Source organism: Nycticebus coucang, chromosome 11 (assembly GCF_027406575.1).
Source record: "Nycticebus coucang isolate mNycCou1 chromosome 11, mNycCou1.pri, whole genome shotgun sequence".
Taxonomy (NCBI): domain Eukaryota; kingdom Metazoa; phylum Chordata; class Mammalia; order Primates; family Lorisidae; genus Nycticebus; species Nycticebus coucang.
In genome coordinates, this window is record NC_069790.1 from 79,581,624 (window position 1) to 79,600,513 (window position 18,890).

The 18,890-nt window shown below is 39.7% G+C and overlaps 1 protein-coding gene across 1 annotated transcript in view; it reads left to right on the forward strand.

Annotated features, from left to right (window-relative positions):
- Positions 1-4,793: 4,793 nt before the first annotated feature.
- The window catches only part of DLD (dihydrolipoamide dehydrogenase), a 34,545-nt gene continuing 20,448 nt past the window's right edge, over positions 4,794-18,890 (forward strand). The window contains exons 1-4 of the mRNA XM_053554030.1: positions 4,794-4,961; positions 6,802-6,880; positions 18,172-18,251; positions 18,700-18,768. Coding sequence (XP_053410005.1) covers positions 4,923-4,961; positions 6,802-6,880; positions 18,172-18,251; positions 18,700-18,768 — 267 coding nt within the window. The 5' untranslated portion in view covers positions 4,794-4,922. The remainder of the gene's footprint in view (positions 4,962-6,801; positions 6,881-18,171; positions 18,252-18,699; positions 18,769-18,890) is intronic.

Below are 18,890 nucleotides of genomic sequence, written 5' to 3' on the forward strand. Positions count from 1 at the left end.
TAATTGTACTTTTTTTTTTGAGACAGAGCCTCAAGCTGTCTCCCTGGGTAGAGTGCCGTGACATAACAGCTCACAGCAACCTCCAACTCCTGGGCTCAAGAGATTCTCCTGCCTCTGCCTACTTGGGACTACAGGCACCCACCACAATGCCCAGCTATTTTTCAGTTGCAGCCGTCATTGTTGTTTGGTGGGCCTGGGCTGGATTCAAACCCGCCAGCTCTGGTGTATGTGGCTGGTGCCTGAGCCGCTTGAGCCACAGGCGCCGAGCCTATAATTGTACTTTTGATTTCATTATGGAACTAATGGGTTAATGCTATGTGCCCATTAAGATGTAAATTCCATGAGGGCAGAGACTGGTTCTGATTTAGCACTCTGCTGCTTCCCCACATCTAGCATGATGTCAAGCACATACTGGGCTCTCACTGATTATTGGACCAGTGATGGATGAAGAGAGCCTGCATACCATAATGCAAGTTCACGTTATTATTAAACTTACTCCCTCCCTCACTCCCTCCTTTCTTTCCTTCCTACCTTCTTTCCTTTCTTCCTTCCTTCTTTCTTTCTTTTTTTTTTTTGACAGAGTGTTGGCTCTGTTGCCCGGCTAGAGTGCTGTGGCCTCAGCCTAGCTCACAGCATCTTCAAACTCCTGGGATCAAGTGATCCTCCTGCCTCAGCCTCCTGAGAAGCTGGGACCATAGATGCCCACTACAACACCAGGCTAATTTTTTCTATTTTTGGTAGAGTCAGGGTCTCACTTTGCTCTGGCTGGTCTTGAACTCCTGACCTTACACGATCCTCCTGTTTTGGTGTCCCAGAGTGCTAGGATTATAGGTGTGAGCCACTGTGCCCAGCCTAACGTTGTTTTTGCTACTATTGCAGTGGTAGTACTCATACTCAAGGCTAGTACGATATCCACTCAATTGGATAGCAGCAATTCGTCTGTCCTTGTCTGAGGCAATTTGGAGGGGAGTGGCATTATATGAGGGACTCTGCTGTGCCACAGCCTCTTCTAGAAGGCCACAGATCCTAATTAAAAATAATTTAGCAAATAGTGACTGGGACTTGCTCCATGCCCAAGACTGTACTAGCTTTATAATCTCATAGCCCCTTTCATTCTCCCTCATAAACTTTTTTTCCAGGTGTTTTTACCTTTAGTGGATTTATCTATTCCTGTGTCACACTATTTACATGCCAGCAAATTTCCAAGGGCATCTCTAGAGCTTCTAAGCATGAGAATTGTGTTTCCATTTTTTTCACATTGTGTTTCCATAACTTTTCTTGATTGGGTTATCCATCTGGCATCTCAGATTCAATAAACATAACTCATTATCTCCCCCTCTACCAGAGAGTTTCACTCTCTACCAGCCAACTAGGCTAGAAAGTCTGGAGCCATCTTCAGTGTTTCTTTTACCGATTCAGAATTGACGGTAGCAGACTTCATTGGCATCTCCCCTGCATCCTCTTAGCACTCACTTTTCTTCTGCATGCTCACCCAAAGCCTTTCTACTATCAGCACCACTCTTTGCCTGAGAGATTTCTCTGGCTACTGGTACTCACACTACCCATCTATGGGGCATACCAGAAGTGCCAGAGAGTAAAAATTCCTGGGAGCAGTTCTCAATCAATGAATGATGTAAGTCAGTGGGTATATTCTGGGTAGAGCAACTCTGAAACATGCTCGACACCGTCTCTCAGAGGTCTCCAGCGCGTCTGAGCTTCAATTGCTCACCATGATAATCTACTCATTAATGTATGTGAAATAGTTTCCACTCCTTTTCCATCCCCTGCTACTACTTCCTTGAATCATTTCTGAAAATAAACTCCTTGTATTCAAATGCTTGTTTCTGGGTATACTTCTAGGGGAATCTAAGTAGATCAGTGGCCAGTTAGATGTAAGGATAAATGAAGGAATTGAGAATGTCTACAACATTTTTACTATGGATGCTAGGCTATTTGGAGGTGTCATTAATTATAAATAAAAGGGAAAACATATCTTTTAAATTAAGATGTTAGAGAATTGAAACTGAGGTGCTTGTTGGAGATGTTCAGTAGACAGCAGAAAACATGGAATTGGAGATAAGGAAGGAAGATGATGGTGATGAGCATTAGGGAGCTATCAGTGTATGTTGGCAGGTGCTAAAGCCGGTAAAGTGGGTGAGAAGCAAAAAAGCTTATGTACAGAAAGGTAAGGACAGGTTTTTGTGAAACATTAACATTTAAGAGGTTATAGAAAGAAGAACCAATGAAGAAGATTGAAAGGAGAGAGCTCTCATTCTGATCTGTCCTTGGATGTGGATGGAACACTTCACTGTGGCCACTTTGTGGAACGTTTAAACTTCTAGTCTATTTGCATTATGAAGGTACATTTTCCTCCAAGACGTAGTCAGTTATACTGGGTAAAAAGGAATTAAGATTAAATTTAGTAGGAGGGGGAAAGAGGTGGGGAGAAGGGAATTGATGTTTGTTAAATGTTTACCATGTGCTAGATGCTGTACATGTATCATGTGTGGAATACTTACAATAACCTGTGGCATAGGAGCGAGCCCCTGTATTACCTTGATAGAAAGGAATATCAGAGAAGTTAAGGAACATTTATAAGTTTCCGCATTTATTTGGTAAGTGGAGAAGGAAGAGTCTACCCAGGCCATTCTTGTGGCTATGGTATCAAATGCACCAAAAAGCTCAATGAAGTATAGAATAGCTTATTTAATATTTCTTTTTTTTGCCTAAATCAGCAAAGGCAGTGTTTTGATTGCCTGACTTATCTCACTTATAATTAATAGTTCATTTCCATGAACTAATTTAAATTAAGGACATTTGAAAACTACCAGTTAGAATTTCTGATTCACTTAAGGTAACCACTGTTAAAAATTAAATTAAGTGATAGTATAAATCTCTAAAATATGCTTTTTTCTTTGACCTACCAATTCTACTTCTGGGAGTTTACTGGAAGGAAATGATAAAAAAAAAATTGTGCCAAGAAATAGGCCACAAGCTGTTCTTCATGGTGAAAAATTGGCAATAACCTAAGTATCTAATAATAAAAAATACTGAATTAGGGTGGCACCTGTGACTCAGTGAGGAGGGCACCAGCCCCATATTCAGAGGGTGGCAGGTTCAAACCCGGCCCCAGCCAAACTGCAACAACAACAACAAAACAGCTGGGCATTGTGGTGGGAGCCTGTAGTCCCAGCTCTTCAGGAGGCTGAGGCAAGAGAATAACCTAAGCTGGAGGTTGCTGTGAGCTGTGACACCTTGGCACTCTACCGAGGGTGACAAAGTCAAACTCTGTCTCTTAAAAAAAAAAAAAAAAGGAAAAGAGAGGAGAGAGAAATAATACTTAGTGTATATCTAAAAAACTAAGTAGTCATTAGAGCTAATGTTATAGTCTAATATAATATTAATATGGAAATTTGCTCATTAAATAGTTTTACGTGAAAAAAATAAAGTTAGTAAAATAATTAGGGTCCAATTTCTGGCTGCCTTAGCTGGAATATAAACATGTCTAGGATAGGCTGTCCACTGTTCACCTCTTCCTAACCCACACCCCATTGGCTCCTCAGTATGTTTGTAGTAATTGATAAACCTTGTCGCTTTTGTTTCTAGCTGAAGAAAGAACAGGTATAGTTGGTAGAAGAGGTGAAAAGGAGAGTGGGGAGATATAATGAGTGTAGAAAGTAACCTGTATCCTGCCTGACTTTTCACACTAGGTTGAGCTCCTGGGCTTTGTGAATTAGTCAGAAAGGATGGACGTTTTGTTGTTGTTGTTGTTGTTTTTATAAGCATGCAATTCTGTAATTCTGGGTAAGAGAGTAGCAGACAAAACCCCTGAACATTTCTGGAAAGACCATGAGATTTGGTGCATTTGCAGAGATGACTCCTAGATCAGATGTCAAAGTCTGGCATAAAAGTAAAAAGGATGCAATTCTCGCCGCCTGTGTAGCAGAGGATGCTCGCCATCCCTCAGTATCTCTTCATCTCTTATTGCTTAATACAATTTTACTTAGACACAGGGCAGACCAGAATAGGTTTCCCAAATCCCCGTGCAGTTAACTATGGCTTTGTGATATAATGGCAGAAACTAGCACCCAAAACTTGAAGCAACAGATGTAAGGCGGCCTCTGATGGCAGAGTCACAAGATCAAAAGAGTCGGAGATCCTGTCACAGGGCAGAGCTGTGACAGACTAATCATTTATATCTAAAATCGAACATAGATATGGTGTAATTTCTAAATAGTGTTCAAATTCAGAGAGCCCAGCACAGTGCCCGGGCAGTGATTGTTTTAGAAATGTACAATTAAACTTTGTCACACTACATAGTTATCGCATGGCAAGAATCAGACCTTAGACTTTTCGCGCTCAATCTTGAAGACAATGTTTTTCAATGCTTTTAAAACTTATTATCTCTTCTGAAAACCTAAAATCTCATCCACCATACCACCCATTCTAATTTGTTCTACCAGAGAGTTATGTTTCCTATTTAAGGAAATGGAAAATAATGTGTTTTCTACATATTGCCAGTTATCTTACTTGCTTAGAGGAGGATATCCCATTCCTTACAGGGCATTTAATGTGAGGGGAGAGATTATGAAGCAGTAAAGTTCAAAGACTTTATCTGTTTATTTCGTTTTTCGAGTATAAGATTACATCTCTGCGCCGGACATTTTGACAGTACCCGCTAAAACGCGCCCCCGACCCGCCCTCAACCCACTACCATAAAGCACTACGCCCCTTACGACAGCATACGACGCCCAGCCTGTCAAGAACGCTTTTCCGGTGGGACCGCCCGGACCAATCGCGCTGCTCCCAGGAGATGACGTAAACTGCGCTTGTGCATGCGCAGGGCGGGGAGACCTTGGCGAAGTGGCGGAGACGCTTAGCGGAGGTGAAAGCGTTGGCGGAAAGAAAATTTAAGGGGGAAAATGCAGAGTTGGAGTCGTGTGTACTGCTCCTTGGCCAAGGTGAGACCGAGTGTGAGTGGGTGGGGTCGTGCTGAGCCAGAGGCACTGAGGGGCCCGCTCAGGGGGTTCGGGACGTGGCCTAACTCTGGGTGAAGTGGGAGAGGCCGGCGGCCTGTCTTGGGCTACCGATAACTCCTCCTCTGCGCCGGCTCAGCCCGGACCTCGCCTGGGAAGTAACGGCTAGTTCTCCGGCATTAGCCGCCGAACGGTGAGTGTGGGCCCAGGCTGTGCAGAGTGCTCGCCAGGTGTGTGACGCCCGGCAGCCACGCACACCGCACCTTCAGGCCCGAAGGGCGTCCTGGTCGCACAGGCCTCCACCTTGGTGGAGGAAATGTAAGCCACTCAACTTTGTCCCATATGGTCTGGTTCTTCATACCTTTTCCCTTCTCTTAATCCTGATCCCGATCCCTCAACGGCCTAATTTTCTACAGTGGGCAGGTAACCTTGGGGACACTTCTCGAATGGCAACCCCAATGGACACCTCTGGGAATTCCCTGACGGCTTAGTCAGTGTTTGAAGCCATAACTTAGTGTCCGTAACTCTGAGGTCCTCCTGCAACTTACATTTTTAATCGCAGCGGTTGTCGTAAAGACAACTTTCCCTTTCTGTCCACCTACTAGATATATATGTGGAACTGTGGCTTTATATGATATTAGTGGAGGCATTAAAGATAATATAGCCATCAACCCCCTTTGTTTCAAAGATGAGAAGACTGTTCCCAAAAGGTAGTGTTACATGCTAGAAGTCCATGCTTTTAGGGAGAGGAAGAGGTGGGACTAAAGGACTGACAATCTGCTTCTCTTTGGTCTGTTGTCCTGCTCTCAGGCGCAAGAGTTGCTTTGAAATAGAGAACATTACTACATCACTGTAGGTTTTGTCACTGCCTCCTGTTCCCCTGTCTTGATAGGAGTAGGAGATAACTTGCTTTGTTTCCTTGTGCCTCACGGTTCTTAGGAAATGGTAACCATCATTGTGTAGATACAGAGATTATGGTGAAATTTGTAAAATTGTTGTAGCTCCTGAATATTTGTACCCTCATTTAGTGCATTTTCCTAAGCTATCTTGTCTTATTTTCTGTCTCTAGTTGATGACTTAGGAGCATCTTTCTACATAAATATATACTATATATACATAGTAGTAGATTAGAGTTGGAACACAATAATTACAAGAAAAAAGATTATCATACTGTAGATTATTCATGTACTTAAATTAGAACTTACAGAACTTTAATTATGGCATTAAAATGATCCCTGGCTCTAAAAATTACCCATGCTTTCTACAAATTTAGAAACTTAATACCACTGAATAAATTTTTAAATTAGGTTAAATATGAGATGGTTTGTCGAATTTCCATGATAAAAAGATGGGTGTAGCAAGCTGAGACTGAAACATTGAAAAATTTAAATGACTGGGCGGCGCCTGTGGCTCAGTGAGTAGGGCGCCAGCCCCATATGCCGAGGGTGGCGGGTTCAAACCCAGCCCCGGCCAAACTGCAACCAAAAAATAGCCGGGCGTTGTGGCGGGCGCCTGTAGTCCCAGCTGCTCGGGAGGCTGAGGCAAGAGAATCGCGTAAGCCCAAGGGTTAAGAGGTTGCTGTGAGCCGTGTGACGCCACGGCACTCTACCTGAGGGCGGTACAGTGAGACTCTGTCTCTACAAAAAAAAAAAAGAAAAATTTAAATGACTGTTATTATCAAAAAGAAGAAAAATGGCAATGGAAGATAACATTAATAATCAGTGCTTCCTAAATTTGCTCTTTATTATTATGTTTTCATCACCTCCAGTAGTTCTCTGTTTTGAATTCATCTTACATAATAGGAGCATTTTCTTTCTCTTTTTAGAGGGGCCATTTCAATCGAATATCTCATAGCCTACAGGGACTTTCTGCAGTGCCTCTGAGAACTTATGCAGATCAGTCAAGTAAGTACTTGGTAAAACAGTTTTTCAGCACATTAGCTGACAGCTTTCAGCTTCAAATATAAAATGAAATTAGAATAATTTATGATAATATTAGAATTCATTTGTTCATGTATTTAATCATTTAAGTGTTATTGACCGTCTAATGTGTTGCAGGCAGTGAACAAGGCAAAGCCCTGCTCTTGTGAAACTTGTAGTCTGGTAAAATAAGACCAACAATAAATATTTCGAGAAGTAATGGAAAATTAGAGCAGGTAACGAGGAGGAAGAGAGACAATTTTAGATAGGGTGTCTGGAAAGCCCTTTTGAGGAGATGGTATCTGAGGAGGAGCCCTAGTGAAGTGAAGGAGCAAGAAAATTAATTATTTTAGGCCAAGGGAAATAACGGTGAAGAGTCTGAGGTAGAAGTTAGCTTGTGAAGTTTAAGGCTGGTTTGGTTGGAGCAGAGACCCGTAGAATGTAAAATCAGAGAAGTAAGTGGGACAGATTTTGAAGTACCTTGTAAGCCAGGCCACTTGGATTTTACTCCAAGTGTGCTGGGAAACCATTGAAGGGTTTTGAGCAGGGGCAGCAATTTCATATGTTTACATTTTTTAAAAGTTAATTTTTGTCCACTGGGTATAAGTTTGTATTGGTTTGTTTACCCTGCTTACAATGAATTTTTTGACATCATGAATGAAAATCTTGACGAGTTTATCAAAAGCACATTTTAAAGAGCAGCAGGATGTACCTACCCTAAAAGGAAGCTACAGATCATGGATTTTCTTCTTTATAATATACTTGAAGTTTCTGTAAAGAATATGCATTTTTTAAAGTATTTAAAATAGGAAGTTAATGGGGTTACTTTAAAATATTTAGATTTCCTAGTACCAAGGATATTGATTATTTGAAAATAGCTATTTTGACATTTATCGGACTCATCCATATGGATTATAAATAAAATCAGGTGTCTTAAAGCTTCATCATAGTAACCAACAGTCTCCCTCCATTCTGTGAAATAATTTAATCCTATATCCTTAGCTATTAACACAAACCATTAATATTTTGTGTATTTTATTCTTAGAGGAAGAGTAGGGAAAGGATTCTAGTCACCAGTGATCAATAGTGAGTAATTCTAGCTTTGAAAGATCAAGAAAGCTAAACATAGGAGTTATGAAATCTATATGCAGTTTGGGAATGATCACAGAATTCTTTCCCTAAGTAATTAGGTTATCTGAAAAGGGTGAGGGTACTCAGGTTACAGATTGGACCTTTTACTGTAATTCTTTTTTTTTCTTGATTCAACTGTAAGAACCAGGGCTGTGTCATTTGTATACAGTAAAACCTCTATAGTTGACCACCTCCCTACATTGACCATCTCCTTAAGTTGACCTGATTTTCAGAGACCGTATTTGGATCACGTGTCAGTAGAATAGGCCTTATTCCTGATGTTGACTGCCTCTGTATGTTGACTAGTTTGTTACGGTCCCTTGGGTGGTCATCTTACAGAGGTTCTACTACTGTATGTATCCCAAGAACTTAGAGTAGTGTGTTAATGTGAAACACATGCTGTTTTAGTATTTATTTCTGGTTAGATGGAACAGACCATATGTAGGTAGACGAAAATCATTCTGCGCCTGTAAGCTAACAGTAGTTCACTGTTATTGAAGCCTAAACTGCATGGTATTGGTGGATAAGCAAAATGTGGTAGGAGTTGAAGCTTGAAAAATAATTACTGAAGGATTTGTATGCTGTACTTAGGAACATGGACTTTATCTAACAAGAGACAGGAAAACCAGGGAAGAGCAAGAGAGTAAGATTTGAATTGGGTTTTAGCTGGGTGTGAGTGTAATGGAGGATAGGAATGAGACTGGAGGCTACAGGACTAAAGTTGGGAGGTAGATCTGAGAAGGGGAGTAATGTTTACTGAGTGCCTAGTATGCACCTGGCACCTTCCTAGGGTCTTGACATACATTTTCTCTAATCCTTTTAACCATAGGCTGTATAGGTATCATCCTTGCTATTACCCTATGTTATATAAAGTGTCCGGGAAGATTAAATACTTTGCCCAAGAATTTAGGAAGGGTAGAGTTCAAATTTAACCTACGTTTGTTTACTTTAAATCCTTCCTTATCTTATCTTTTCTCCTGTATGGACTAGGACATGGTAAGGTTGTGATCAGAAATTTGGAGTATTAAGAGTTCAAGATTTCATGGGTGGCACCTGTGGCTCAAGGAGTAGGGCGCCAGCCCCAATATACAGAGGGTGGCGGGTTCAAGCCTGGCCCTGGCCAAAACTGCAAAAAAGTAAATAAATAAAATAAAAAAGAGTTCAAGATTTCAGAGGCTAAGCAGTATTGGGGGATGACAAGTATAGGATGTGACAGTGGGAGGTTACTGACTTCAAATCACCCTCACTTACGCTCAAACAAAATGTCAACAAATAAACTTTGCCAAATAGCTCTTATACTTACCATTAGTGAATTTGGGGCGGCGCCTGTGGCTCAGTTGGTAAGGCGCCGGCCCCATATACCGAGGGTGGCGGGTTCAAACCCGGCCCCGGCCAAACTGCAACAAAAAAATAGCCGGGCGTTGTGGCTGGCGCCTGTAGCCCCAGCTACTCGGGAGGCTGAGGCAGGAGAATCGCCTAAGCCCAGGAGTTGGAGGTTGCTGTGAGCTGTGTGACGCCACAGCACTCTACCGAGGGCAATGAAGTGAGACTGTGTCTCTACAAAAAAAAAAAAAATTAGTGAATTTGGTAGTTACTGATTACTGCTTAGGATGTCTCTTTTCCTATTCCTTGTTTCTTTTCAAAAATAATCTTGTTTTACTTTCATTTGGACATGTGCCCTCTGTATTGTAAAGTTATTGAAGGTACTGATGCCATATAGGTAAGGCATTCATAAATATTTGATTTCATTCCTATAGTAAAGCAGCTTTTTGTCATTTTAGTTGTAGTTTTTGATTGCCCTGGAGATTACGGGATCATCTGAGTGTTTTGGAATAGAACATGATAGTTTAGAAGTATAAGTTTCAGAATCTGAAGGACCTGCCTGGTTTGAATATGGATAAATCATTTACTAGTGTGCATATTATTTAGTTGTTTTCAGTTTTTGCTTCCTCTGTTAAATGGTAGTGATAACTGTCACAGAGATGTAATGAGGCTTCAATAAGACAACATTCATGAAGCGTTTAGCTCACTGACTGGCACATAGTAAATTACTGAAATGGTAGGTATCATTGCAAACTGACTTCTTAAGATACATTTAAATTACATCTTGTAATTTTTGATGATTACAATTGATTTGTAACTCACCATCTATTTCAGTGGTAGCCTTTGAATGATATAAGTAGCACGTGATACTGCAAAGCACTTTTTCCTGCTTTTTTTATTCAGTTAGGTTTAATAACATTAATTGCTGTGTTTAAGTTGATAACCTCTCATTGTACCCCAGTGGGTTAGAAACATAAACCTGATAGCTTATGCTGATGTTTCACTGCCACTTGAAATGCAGATTGCTATCTGGTTGTCATTGGTCGTTTTTGATGACTTAGTCATCCTTCTCTCAGTTTATCACTTTTATATCCTTTCCTGGTTTTCTTTTTCACTTTTTTCCCCACTGTTATTTGCATTTGTTTTGTGTTGCATCTATTTACATGCTATAAGTTTTTGTTTTTCAATTTCTTCTGGGATATCTTTTTCTTCTGTGCTACCTCATGTTCTGGTTTGGGAACAATTTGTTCCTTCTCCGTAAAGATCATTGCAATGTGGCAAGGGGAGCTCAGGTATGGGTTAATGCGGTCCACGAACTCTATAGAGTTCATCGAGGCATCTTGGGTGCTTTGTTCACCTGGATGTGCTCAATGACCAGAGAATCTACATCTAAACCCTGAAGTTCAGCATTACTCTCTGCATTTTTAAGCGTGGGCAGCAAAAATTCAGCACTTTCTTTTGACCACTGAACCTGTGTCCAGCCCTACTGTTTGGCCTGGGCACATCTACCAACTCCACCATTATAACGTCAGAATGGTACACACCGTTTCTTTGAAATGACATCCTTCAGCTACTTGGTGGCTTTTCGTATATGCCTACCCTAGATGACCTGGACAGTTTTATGTATGTTCTTAAAGTGAACACAAAGATTTGAACTTCCTGACTTGCATGACTTGTGGGGTTTTCTGGGTCAAGTGTATAGCGAACCATTTTCACAGATCGCGGCAGGCAGCTTAGGATATCTTTTTCACTTTTAAAGGCTGATGCTAATTTTGTAAAAATTACCGAGTACTCCTTAAATTGAATATTAAGTGTCTTTCTTTTTTTTTTTTTTTATTGTTGGGGATTCATTGAGGGTACAATAAGCCAGGTTACACTGATTGCAATTGTTAGGTAAAGTCCCTCTTGCAATCATGTCTTGCCCCCATAAAGTGTGACACACACCAAGGCCCCACCCACCTCCCTCCTTCCCTCTTTCTGTTCCCCCCCATAACCATAATTGTCATTAATTGTCCTCATATCAAAATTGAGTACATAGGATTCATGCTTCTCCATTCTTGTGATGCTTTACTAAGAATAATGTCTTCCACGTCCATCCAGGTTAATACGAAGGATGTAAAGTCTCCATTTTTTTTTAATGGCTGAATAGTATTCCATGGTATACATATACCACAGCTTGTTAATCCATTCCTGGGTCGGTGGGCATTTAGGCTGTTTCCACATTTTGGCGATTGTAAATTGAGCTGCAATAAACAGTCTAGTACAAGTGTCCTTATGATAAAAGGATTTCTTTCCTTCTGGGTAGATGCCCAGTAATGGGATTGCAGGATCAAATGGGAGGTCTAGCTTGAGTGCTTTGAGGTTTCTCCATACTTCCTTCCAGAACGGTTGTACTAGTTTGCAGTCCCACCAGCAGTATAAAAGCGTTCCCTTCTCTCCACATCCACGCTAGCATCTGCAGTTTTGAGATTTTGTGATGTGGGCCATTCTCACTGGGGTTAGATGATATCTCAGGGTTGTTTTGATTTGCATTTCTCTAATATATAGAGATGATGAACATTTTTTCATGTGTTTGTTAGCCATTCGTCTGTCGTCTTTAGAGAAAGTTCTATTCATGTCTCTTGCCCATTGATATAAGGGATTGTTGGCTTTTTTCATGTGGATTAATTTGAGTTCTCTATAGATCCTAGTTATCAAGCTTTGGCCTGATTGAAAATATGCAAATATCCTTTCCCATTGTGTAGGTTGTCTCTTTGCTTTGGTTATTGTCTCCTTAGCTGTACAGAAGCTTTTCAGTTTAATGAAGTCCCATTTGTTTATTTTTGTTGTTGTTGCAATTGCCATGGCAGTCTTCTTCATGAAGTCTTTCCCCAGGCCAATATCTTCCAGTGTTTTTCCTATACTTTCTTGGAGGATTTTTATTGTTTCATGCCTTAAATTTAAGTCCTTTATCCATCTTGAATCAATTTTTGTGAGTGGGGAAAGGTGTGGGTCCAGTTTCAGTCTTTTACATGTAGACATCCAGTTCTCCCAACACCATTTATTGAATAGGGAGTCTTTCCCCCAAGGTAAGTTCTTGTTTGGTTTATCAAAGATTAGGTGGTTGTAAGATGTTAGTTTCATTTCTTGGTGTTCAATTCGATTCCAAGTGTCTATGTCTCTGTTTTTGTGCCAGTACCATGCTGTCTTGAGCACTATGGCTTTGTAGTACAGACTAAAATCTGGTATGCTGATGCCCCCAGCTTTATTTTTGTTACAGAGAACTGCCTTAGCTATATGGGGTTTTTTCCGGTTCCATACAAAACGCAGAATCATTTTTTCCAAATCTTGAAAGTACGATGTTGGTATTTTGATAGGAATGGCATTGAATAGGTAGATTGCTTTGGGAAGTATAGACATTTTAACAATGTTGATTCTTCCCATCCATGAGCATGGTATGTTCTTGCATTTGTTAATATCCTCTGCTATTTCCTTTCTGAGGATTTCATAGTTTTCTTTATAGAGGTCCTTCACCTCCTTCGTTAGGTATATTCCTAGGTATTTCATTTTCTTTGAGACTATGGTGAAGGGAGTTGTGTCCTTAATTAGCTTCTCATCTTGACTGTTATTGGTGTACACAAAGGCTACTGACTTGTGGACATTGATTTTATATCCTGAAACATTACTGTATTTTTTTTTTTTTGTAGAGACAGAGTCTCACTTTATGGCCCTCGGTAGAGTGCCGTGGCCTCACGCAGCTCACAGCAACCTCCAACTCCTGCGCTTAAGCGATTCTCTTGCCTCAGCCTCCCGAGTAGCTGGGACTACAGGCGCCCGCCACAACGCCCGGCTATTTTTTGGTTGCAGTTTGGCCAGGGCCGGGCTTGAACCCGCCACCCTCGGTATATGGGGCCGGCGCCCTACCGACTGAACCACAGGTGCCGCCCCCACATTACTGTATTTTTTGATGACTTCTAGGAGTCTTGTGGTTGAGTCTTTGGGGTTCTCTAAGTATAAGATCATGTCGTCAGCAAAGAGGAAGAGTTTGACCTCCTCTGCTCCCATTTGGATTCCCTTTATTTCCTTGTCTTGCCTAATTGTATTGGCTAGAACTTCCAGCACTACGTTGAATAGTAAAGGTGACAGAGGACAACCTTGTCTGGTTCCAGTTCTAAGAGGAAAAGCTTTGAGTTTTACTCCATTCAGTAAAATATTGGCTGTGGGTTTGTCATAGACAGCTTCAATCAGTTTTAGAAATGTGCCACCTATGCCTATACTCTTCAGTGTTCTAATTAGAAAAGGATGCTGGATTTTATCAAATGCTTTTTCTGCATCTATTGAGAGGATCATGTGATCTTTATTTTTGCCTCTGTTAATATGGTGGATAACGTTTATAGACTTGCGTATGTTAAACCAGCCTTGCATCCCTGGGATGAAGCCTACTTGATCATGATGAATGGCTTTTTTGATGATAAGCTGTAATCTGTTGGCTAGGATTTTGTTGAGAATTTTTGCGTCTATATTCATGAGTGAGATTGGTCTGAAATTCTCCTTTTTGTTTGGGTCTTTTCCTGGTTTTGGTATCAGGGTGATGTTTGCTTCATAGAATGTGTTGGGGAAGATTCCTTCTTCCTCAGTTTTTTGGAATAATTTCTGCAGTACAGGAATAAGCTCTTCCTTGAAGGTTTGATAGAATTCTGGTGTGAAGCCATCTGGACCAGGGCATTTTTTGGTTGGAAGATTTTTTATTGTTTCTTTGATCTCAGTGCTTGAAATTGGTCTGTTCAGGAGCTCTTATTTCTTCCTGGCTGAGTCTAGGGAGAGGTTGTGATTCCAAATATTGATCCATTTCTTTCACATTGTCAAATTTCTGGGCATAGAGTTTCTGGTAGTATTCAGAGATGATCTCTTGTATCTCTGTGGGATCAGTTGTTATTTCCCCTTTATCATTTCTGTTTGAGGTTACTGGAGATTTTACTTTTCTATTCCTCGTTAGTCTGGCCAATGGTTTATCTATTTTATTTATTTTTTCAAAAAACCAACTCCTTGTTTCATTAATTTTCTGAATGATTCTTTTGTTTTCAGTTTCATCGATCTCTGATTTGATTTTGGATATTTCTTTTTTTCTACTGAGTTTAGGCTTAGATTGTTCTTTTTCCAATTCCATAAGATCTCTTGTGAGATTGTTGATGTGCTCTCTTTCTGTTTTTCGAATGTAGGCATCTAAAGCGATGAATTTTCCTCTCAAAACTGCTTTTGCAGTATCCCACAGGTTTTGGTAGCTTGTGTCTTCATTGTTGTTATGCTCAAGGAAGTTAATGATTTCCTGTTTTATTTCTTCCTTCACCCATCTGTTATTCAACAGAAGATTGTTTAGTTTCCATGCCTTTGGGTGGGGTCGAGCATTTTTGTTAGAGTTGAGTTCCACCTTTAGTGCCTTATGGTCTGAGAAGATACAAGGTAAAATTTCAATTCTTTTGATTCTGTTGATATTTGTTTTGTGTCCCAGGATATGATCAATTTTGGAGAATGTTCCATGGGGTGATGAGAAGAATGTATATTCTTTATCTTTGGGATGGAGTGTTCTATATGCGTCTATCAAGCACAGTTGTTCTAGGGTCTCATTTAAGTCTCTTATTTCCTTGTTTAATTTCTGTTTAGAGGATCTGTCCAGCTCTGTAAGAGGAGTGTTAAGGTCCCCTGTTATGGTATTATCAGATATCATATTGCTCAGACTGAGTAAGGTCTGTTTCAAGAATCTGGGAGCATTTAAATTGGGTGCATAGATATTTAGAATTGAAATGTCTTCTTGTTGTAGTTTTCCCTTGACCAATATAAAGTGACCATCTTTGTCTTTTTTGACTTTAGTTGCTTTAAATCCACATGTATCTGAAAATAAGATTGCAACTCCTCTTTTCTTCTGAATTCCATTTGCCTGAAAAATTGTCTTCCAACCCTTGACTCGGAGCTTTAATTTGTCTTTTGAAGCCAGGTGTGTTTCTTGCAGACAGCAAATGGATGGCTTGTGTTTTTTAATCCAGTCAGCCAATCTATGTCTCTTCAGTGGGGAATTCAAGCCATTAACATTTATTGAGATAATTGATAAGTGTGGTAGTATTCTATTCGTCTTATTTGGTGAGAGTCCATTGCTTAGTTTTATCTTTTGCATCAGTGTGGAGGTTTAGTTCTGTCCTTTAATTTCTGAGTTCTTACTTTGCTGCTGATCCATTGTGGTGGTCAGTGTGCAGAACAGGTTGAAATATTTCCTGTAAAGCTGGTCTTGTTGAGGCGAATTTCCTCAGTGTTTGTATATCCGTAAATGATTTGATTTCTCCGTCAATTTTGAAGCTTAGCTTAGCAGGGTACAGAATTCTGGGTTGGAAATTGTTCTGTTTAAGTAGATTAAAGGTAGATGACCATTGTCTTCTTGCTTGAAAAGTTTCATTAGAGAAGTCTGCGGTCACTGTGATGGATTTGCCACTGTAGGTCAACTGGCGCTTACTCCTGGCAGCTTGCAGAATCTTTTCTTTTGTCTTAACTTTGGACAGGTTCATCACAATGTGTCTTGGAGAAGCTCAGTTAGAGTTGAGGCGACCTGGGGTCCGATAGCCCTCTGAAAGCAGTGTGTCAGAATCTTTGGTGATATTTGTGAAATTTTCTTTTATAATATTCTCTAGTATGGCTTCCATTCCTCTGGGGTATTCTTCTTCCCCTTCTGGAATTCCTATAACTCGTATGTTGGAACACTTCATAAAGTCCCATAATTCTGACAGTGAACGTTCTGCTTTCTCTCTCTTCTTTTCTGCCTCTTTTACTGTCTGAGTTATCTCAAGAACTTTGTCTTCTACCTCTGAAATTCTTTCTTCTGCATGGTCTAACCTGTTGCTGATATTTTCCATTGCATCTTTAAGTTCCCTGATTGACTGTTTCATTTCCTTCAGCTCTGCTATATCCTTTTTATATTCTTCATATCGTTCATCTCTGATTTGATTCTGTTTTTGGATTTCCTTTTGGTTATTTTCCACTTTATTAGCAGTTTCCTTCATTGTTTCCATCATTTCTGTCATTGTTTTCAACATGTGTATTCTGAATTCCCTTTCTGTGATTCCTAACATTTCTGTATAGGTGGAATCCTCTGCAGTAGCTACCTCATGGTCCCTTGGCGGGGTTGTTCTGGACTGGTTCTTCATGTTGCCTGGAGTTTTCTGCTGGTTCTTTCTCATGGGTGATTTCTTTTATCTGTTTCCTTGCCCTAATTTTCCTTTCACTTCCTCTTGCTCTTTAAGTTCTCGTGCCTGTGGAAGTTGCCAGCAGGTTTAGACGGATTGAACACACGCGACCACTTGCCGGTTTTCCACTGTTTTAGTCCTCCTCTTGGGGTCCAGAAGTCTCTCGCTGACTCCCTGTATCCTCTCAGGAGTGATGATAGGCAGATCCCACCAGCCAGAGATGCCTGGAGTCCTATATCCCCAGACTCACGGTGCCCAGATGCAAGGAAGCTGTTACTCGGCTGCCATCTTGCTCCGCCTCCTTTCTCTTTGGCATAATGACTGTGTTGGTGCAGCAAAAAGTAAAGCAACGTGCTGTAAGTGCTGGCTCCGCCGCTGGATGCTGGCTCGGCTGCTGCAGCTACTTTAAGTGTCTTTCATTCAACTTTCTGTCTGCATCCTGATTTTTAACTTTATATATGCGACCCAACCTGTGAAATGCTTCTTGAGAAGCAGAGGGTGAGTCAGAGTCATGTTTTGTAAAGGTTCATTTGCATGCATCATTTGATGCAGGTAGAGTTAAGGTGATTTGTTTTTCTGAACATTTTATTATGAAAAATTGCAAATATTTAGAAAAGTAGTAAGTTTTACAGTGACCACCCACAAATTCTTCCATTAATCTTTTTCTATACTTGATCATAACATGTATGTTTATCAGTCTGTTTTATTTTTGTATGCATTTCAATACTGGCTTTTTTTTGAAAGTTTGTCATTGGCTTGTACTCTTTTAAATTCTCAGCTGACAAATCTTTAGACAAAGACTCTGCTTTTTTCTCTTTATTTTTGTGCTTCTTAGCATATTAGTGGCATTGTGGTGGAGGGTTACATCTAGTATCTTCAGTGAGAGGCAAACTCTTTTTGATATTTTTGTATATTTAAAAAAAACACCCAAGATTACATAGGTAATTGAGAAATAAAACTCAAGGTTTTTGGCTGTTACCTTTTATCGCTTGTTTACTACTTGTCATTCTTTTCCAAACCAAATTTCTTTCTCTTTTTTGTAGCATGGATTTACTACATAGTATATAGTATTGTCACATGTCAGTTATTAAAAAATATATACTCAAAAATTACATATTCTATATGTATATAAAATCTAAAATAGTTACAGTCAGGGTTTTTGGAAAATTATACCAGTAATATAAAAATTATGATTATATAATGTGCTCATATAAAAATGAGAAAAGAATATAAACAGACAAATGGCAATGCTGAGATTTGAAGTCTGGTATGTCAGATTCCAAAGCCCTGGCTCTTTCCTTCATACAAATTTGTCGGTTATCATAAATAAAACTGTAGAATTTAGCAAAGTTGGTAAGGTTAATGCAGAACTCAGTTGTATTTACATATGTCATGGTGAATAGGAAATAATAGAAAATGAAATTTTAAAGTTTGTGCCATTTTCAGTAATATCAAAGAACATCAATCAAGTACCCAGGCATGAAAAATTACTGTGTAGAAATGCTGGTTATTTCTGCTATCTTGGAAGTTTAAATATTGTTTGCTTTTCAAAAGAACTGTTTTTGGCAAATTTTAAGTAATTTACTATTTTATATCAATTTGCTTTTATTGTAGTTGATGCTGATGTAACAGTTATAGGTTCTGGTCCTGGAGGGTATGTTGCTGCTATTAAAGCTGCCCAGTTAGGCTTCAAGGTAAGGTTTTAACTTCAGGTAGGTGTCAATTCATTTTTATTTGGGAAGGGTTGATCATGTTGACAAAATACTTTGCAGGTGAAAACATGGTAAATATTGGCAAACCTAAGATAATGAGATTGGGTTGATTTGGTTATAGTCTTCTCGTGGAATGGAAAATGAAGTGCATTATTTTTCTCCTTCTCCCAAAAGTTTTTATTTGGGCTTCTAATCACACTTTGGAAGGTACAGTGATTAGAACTAAAAGCATATATTTAGTAATGTTAAGCAAACAAAATATCTTTTAGAATATTCTTTTGGGTTGGCCTGAAAGAGTTTAGTATTATTCAAATGACAGACTCAGTAGTTTAGACACAGCTTGAGTAGCTTGTTTTGTTGGAAAAATTAAGACGTACATTTGAAACATTGTAGGTTATGTGTATTTAAATAATGTTTTCTTGGATTGTAGACAGTCTGTGTTGAGAAAAATGAAACACTTGGTGGAACGTGCTTGAATGTTGGTTGTATTCCATCTAAGGTGAGCATGTTTTGTACATTGTAGATTTTTTTTTGTTAGCTACTAACTAGAAGGATGGATTGAGATGAGATTAGACTAGTACAGTTATTAAAAAATAACCTGATGATGATGATAAAATTATA